General features: G+C 46.6%; 1 protein-coding gene across 3 annotated transcripts in view; it reads left to right on the top strand.

The window, feature by feature from the left end:
- The first annotated feature begins 643 nt into the window (after positions 1-643).
- Tdrd3 (tudor domain containing 3) overlaps positions 644-6,000 on the top strand; it is a 134,260-nt gene continuing 128,903 nt past the window's right edge. The window contains exon 1 of one of the 3 annotated variants that reach the window (XM_034497635.2): positions 644-1,468. In XM_034497635.2, coding sequence (XP_034353526.1) covers positions 1,428-1,468 — 41 coding nt within the window. In that variant the 5' untranslated portion in view covers positions 644-1,427. The remainder of the gene's footprint in view (positions 1,469-6,000) is intronic. The other 2 variants (XM_076930672.1, XM_076930673.1) reach the window with 2 other exon arrangements.

Here is a 6,000-nt window from a genome sequence, read left to right as displayed (position 1 = left end):
GTCTGTGCTCACGGTCAGCTGGTACATATAAACACACTTACCGCTCATGGATGATTTAGAACATTTTCTACTACTGCAAATACTGGGAAATAAATTTACTTCTGATTCTGAACATGCCGTACACATTTAAATATACCTAGGAGTAAATGTGTGTTCAGAAAAACACATCACAGCATGGCATAGTGACTTTAGAATTGTGACCAGGTAAAGTGAGAAGACGGAGATTTCAGCTTACTTCTGGATACTTAATACCCTTCTTTCTCTAACAAGTTGCTTCTAGTCTCTGGAGCAGCTGCCAGTTTTGCAGTCTCTCCCAAATCTGGCTCTGTGGTGGTGACAGTAAAGGTAAAGCAGCCACCGCGACGGGTTGCAGACCGAATGTGAGTTCTTAAATAGCCCTTAACTTCGCAGAGTCACCGGGATGCACCTTCCCAGACCTCTTCCTCTTTGCCACCGTCCTGGAGGAGCAGGACCCAGACCTAGCAGCAAACTTTTTAGAAGCACCAACAGGCCCCGCCCCATCCCGAATCCTCTTCTCTGATTGGCCTGTGTGACTCCCGACAGTCCAATCACAGTTAGAGCCTTTCGGCGCAGCTCGGTGGCGTTGCCGCGCATGCCCAATCAGGGACACGCCGTGCAACCCAGTCCTCCCGCGTGCGGCAAAGGGCACGGTGTAGGGTGGTGCTAGCCCGGCTAAGTGCCTGTGCCAAGGTCGCTGGGCCGCGCTGGGACAGGGCTACGCCCAGCAGGAGGGTGACAAGAAAAAGCAGTCTTGTCCCCACTGCCCAAGTTCAAAGCTAACTCCCCTAAGTGCAGGGTTAGGGTGTCCCGCTCACCCGACTGTCTGCTGGGACTCAGAGGGGCGTAAGTTGCAGTCTTCTGAGTCTCGGCCGACCGCAAGGCCGGGTGAATGGAGCCGGCCCTGACCAGAACAATCAGCTCTGGTGCAGAATGGGCTGGGCTGCACCGCCCCAAACGTGGTCGTGGTAGCATCATCCCCGATGCGCCGCCCGGGAGCCGCGGGGTCCGTGTCCCGCCCCATGAGGCAGCCTCTGGAAGCAGGGCTCCCGCGTGTGCAACTTAGAAAGTGACCGAGCAGCACGGCAGGAGGGGGGCTAGCCTAGCGCCGTCCCCGCCGCGCCGCGTCCGATCCCCGGCCCAGGCCGCGTTTGGCGGCTCGCCGCTCCCAGCCCCGGCCGGCCCCTGCGGCCGCTCGCAAAACGCGGCGAGCGGAACCCGCACGCGGAAGCGCCCGTCGCACTGAGCATGCCCAGTGGCACAGTCGAACAGAGGAGTTTTTTTTCTTTTTCTTTTCTTTCTTCTTTTTTCTCTCTTTCTTCTTTTTCTTTTTTCTGGGTCTCCAGCAGGAGGCCTGTCCCCCACCCTCAGTTCAGACTCCCGCCGTCCCCCAGCCTGAGCAGCTAACCATGGCCGAGGTGTCCGGCGCCGCGTTGTCCCAGGCGGGTTGGTAAGTGCCGCGTCGCGCCGGCCGCCCGGCCGCGGGCTCGGGTCGGGCCCCAGGGAAGGTCGGGAGAGGGGCGCCGGGGCTGCGGCGGGGAAGGCGGACACCGCCACCCGCCCCCGTCCTCTCGGGGGCCCTCGGGGCCGGCTCCGCCCCCGGCGCCACGCGGAGCTCGGCGAGTGTCCCCGCTCCCCTAGGGGCGGCGGCCTGCGACCCGGAGCGGAGCGGCGGCCCGCGGGGAGAGAGCGAGGCCTCCGGGCCGGGGAGCGGGCGGCGGCCAGGCCCGAGCCGCACCGCTGGGGAGGACCCGCGGGGCCGAGCACGGCGCGCCGCCGCCCCTGGAGGGAGTCGCTGCGGCGGACGCGGGAGGCGGCGGCCTGCGGGAAGTTGGCGGGAGCACGGAGCCCAGCCCCGCGCGGCGGCCCGAGCCGGACCGCTGCCCTGGTTTCAAACTACCGCGCCGACCGGAGCGTCGCTGCCCTTGCTGCACGCTCAACTTGTGAAGCGGAGAATGACCGCCCGGGCTACTCGTGCCGGGGCTGCCCCGTGGAACTTTTCTTTAAGGATGGTGTTGGTCCGATTTTTAAAAGACTTTTCCAGCCGTGGCTTTTGGGGATCTGAAAGCAATTACAAATTATTCGGAATTAAGCGTTATTATTATTATTTTTTGAATTGCAGCCATTCCAGTTGTAAATATTCACTTTAGTTCAGCGTCGCTTTTCCCAGCCTTGCATAGGTACCTTCTGGGCTGATGGGTAGGGATGAGGATGAAACACAGATTATTTGTCCCAGCTTTCTGAAAATACACTTTAATGAGAAGGGAGAAGTATCAAGAAAACTACTTCAGTGTTAGCAAACCGTTAAAGGGCAGACAGAGCACTTTATGACTGAAGGAGAGAAGTGGATTATGACAGATGGTGAAGAAAGGCGTTGCAGATGTAGAGTTAGTAAAGTCCTTATTGTTTTGGAGAAAGGACACTAGATCCCAATGGTTCCACGACGTAGGAAGGTGTTTGAGGATTAAAACCAAGGAGTGCGACTTTTGACTTTGATCATAAAGTTTTAACCAATAGGGCAGTATCATCACAACCCAGCTGTGAAGGTTTTGCTGAGTTTACAGGCCCCGCCCCCTTTTTTCCCTTACCCTTCTCACAGGTGTGAAGATGAAGGCAAAGAATTGTTAAGTAACTTTCTCTCATGACATGGCTAGGAAGTGGTTGACATAAATGTTGATGTAACTAGGCTGGTTAAGTCCGGTGTATTTACTGTTTATTTAGTGAAAAATAGATCTCTTCATTCCCCCATTACTGGTACAGCAAATTTTAAGTTAAAAATTTAACTTTATTCAGTTTTATTTTACTCTTTTAATGGAACACCTCCTTCCATTTTCTTGATTTTTACAAGGCTATCCAGAATACTCTTTTGTTTTGTTTGTTTGTTTGTTTGTTTGTTTTCTGAGACAGGGTTTTTCTGTATAGCCTTGGCTGACCTGGAACTCACTCTGTAGACCAGGCTGGCCTCGAACTCAGAAATCCCCCTGCCTCTGCCTCCCAAGTGCTGAGATTAAAGGCGTACGCCACCACTGCCCGGCTTCCAGAATACTCTTAAGTCTGTCTTCATTTCAGTTTATGTAGCCCAGGCTGGCCTTGAACTCATAATGGGATTACAGGTTTAGGTCACACCAGACTTAGTATCTATGAGTTCTTCATTCCACTGAGTCTTACTCTTATAAACTAGCGGTACACCTTTATTTACAAATACAGCCTTTTGAATTCATTCCGAAACATGACCACATCCTGTAGGAAGGCTTGTTACTCTATGGGGATCCCAGATAATTCTAAATTTGTTTTCTTTGGACTCTTAAAGCTACTTAAGGGCAGAGAACTCTATATTATTATTATTATTTTGTGGTATCTTTGATACCTAGAACTATATACTGCATCGTAGGGTCTTATTAAGTTGAAAGAGTTGACCTTGGAGTGGCCCTGTCAATCACAAATGTGTCAGAGTGCTTCCTCCTTTATTGTTACAAATGTCCAGCAATGTTACATTTTATCATTTGCCACTTTGTATTGCAAGCTAGGTTCACATATTTCCTTTCTACTTTTTTTTTTTTTTCTTCTGAAGAGCCCAGATAAAGGCAGGGATCACTAAAATTCGCAAATTTCTAAGATTTGTAGGAGTTTCCTAGAATCCTGACCCATGTACACCAGTCAAAATTTGTGCCAAGGAAGGAAGGCATGGGCTCTCTTCAGTGAAGTGGCTTGTACTAGGCTCTAATTAGAGACTTACCATGCTCCAATTAGAATTGCAAAAGTTAAAATAGAAGAAAAGTTTAGACTGGAGAACAGCTTTGAACAACTCCGATGAATTCTCACATCCAGATTTCCCCTCTGGGGTTGTTGTTGACTCTAAACAAAATATTTTTGGACTCAAGTGTGCTATGTACTAAAGTAGTTGTAGGTTCTAAAATGAAATGCTAAAACATCTATACAGTTACTAATCTTTTTTAAAAAAAATTTTATTGGATATTTTATTTATTTACATTTCAGATACTAATCTGTTTTATCCACTGTATGTAAAGTAGGGAAATAATAGTGAATGACTTATGCTGATAATTTCATGCAGAAGACCAATTTATTATTGAAATCTATTGGGTTGTTTATAAGTATTTTAAGTCTCAAATGCTCAGTAATATTCCAGCCAAACTCAGGGCTTTAAAATATAAATTAATCAGTAATATACCCCCAATAGCCCCACATCTCCAACTTGTAACACAAAGGATTAGGTTTCATGGACTTCACCTTAAAATATTTTAGGGATTTTTGCAGTAAATTGGTTTGTTTAAATATCTAAAATGGCACCTTGATCCTTTGTAATGCTTACCTCTGTGCATAAAGTAACTTCATAGAAGGGATTCGGCATTATACTTATGTAAGGAACAGTGTTAATCATGACATGTGTCTTGTTTTTCCTTAATCATCTGTAGAGGGAATTGTTTGTTGCTACTTACTGTACACATCCACCTTATGTTTTTGAGTCTTTTATTTTTTAAAATATTTTTACATGTGAGGTGAATATACATGTGTGTGTGTTTGTACATGTGTGCATGCATTTGGAAGCCAGAAGAGGAGGCTGGGAGTTCTCCATCATTCTCTCATGTATTCCTTTGAGATAGAGTTTCTCACAGAATCTGGAGCTTGTTCCTTGGTTTTGGATAGACTGCAACCCAGCAAGCTCCTGTGGTCATCCTGTCTCATTGGGGCTTGCTTTACAGGTTCCTGTGCCACACCTAGTATTTTATATGGGCTATGGGGATTCAAACCCAGGTCTCTTATCTGAGCTATTTTTCCCCTCCTTCCCCCTTTCTCCCTATCCTTCTTCCCTCCCTGCCTTGTCTCTCTTCCTTCCTTCTCTTCTTCCTCCTTTTAAAAATATGTTAGAGAGAATGTAATTATTGAATTTATGTTTGTGAGATCATATTGTCTATAGAATTAATATTGTGTAGTTTAAGCAAACCACAAGAGGGTAATAGTTTGCTGAATTCTAAGTAGTGGAATGAAGAATAGGTTCAACTACTCAGAATAAAAATTCAGTACCTACTTGTAGTGCATTGTGGTGACCACTTCTCTTTAAAATGGTTGATTAAAAATAACACATTGCCCTATGTCCTTGTAATCCTAGCCTCAGCTTCATACTGAGACTGTCAGAAAAATCCAAGTCAACAAACAAAGACAGGATTAAATTTTACATTTAAAAGTGGAATTGTTTGCTGTTTTTTGTTTGGGGCAGAAGCTTATGCCATAATGAAATAACTCGTTTTAATTGGATCACCTAGACCTATGTTTTGAAGTCTTAAGAATTTCTGAAAAAACAAAGCAACATATTGTGTATTCTGTTTTCTTTAGCAGTTTAGAGTTGAAGGTTATAAAGTATGTGGCATTTCTAGGTGGGGCATGCTGACTCAGCTCTAGTCCCAGAATGAAGCTAGAGGGTTGCTGTCGGGCCAGTCTGGGCTGTAACAAAACAAAACAAACGTTTTGAAACACAGAACAATCTAGGTATCTGATTTTTATTGTATTTTATTTTTTTGTAATAGAACGGAGGAGACAGAGTAAGATGTTAAATAAAGATCTCCTTCCCTCCCTAGAATCTCACCTTTCTTTTGGCTCATCTCACTTTGACTACTGCTACCACACTAGCATCTTCTGTCCTAAGTACACTTGTGTTACTTTTCTACCATTAAGAAACTGCAGCTTATACACTGCCATCCGCTCTGGTGCAGGAGAGTCGCCATAGGGTGGTAGTACACATGGACTAGTGTAGTCTAGAGTGCCAAGGGCGTCTGCTCTTCTGTACATCCAGCCCTAAGGTAGAGAGTGGAGCAGCTTTCAGACATCACTGCTGGGATTTAAATTCTTCAGTCTTCCTTTCATATCCCACCAGTAGAAGCTTCTTAATAGCCTTATTAATTATCACAATAAAGAGTGTGATTGTCATTCTTCAGCCCACCCTCTGTGCTTTTCTTGTTTGTTTGG

The sequence above is a fragment of the Arvicanthis niloticus genome, chromosome 3 (assembly GCF_011762505.2).
Source record: "Arvicanthis niloticus isolate mArvNil1 chromosome 3, mArvNil1.pat.X, whole genome shotgun sequence".
NCBI classification, from domain to species: Eukaryota; Metazoa; Chordata; class Mammalia; order Rodentia; family Muridae; genus Arvicanthis; species Arvicanthis niloticus.
The sequence above is the reverse complement of the archived record's forward strand: the minus strand, read 5'-3'. Positions and strand labels throughout refer to the sequence as shown.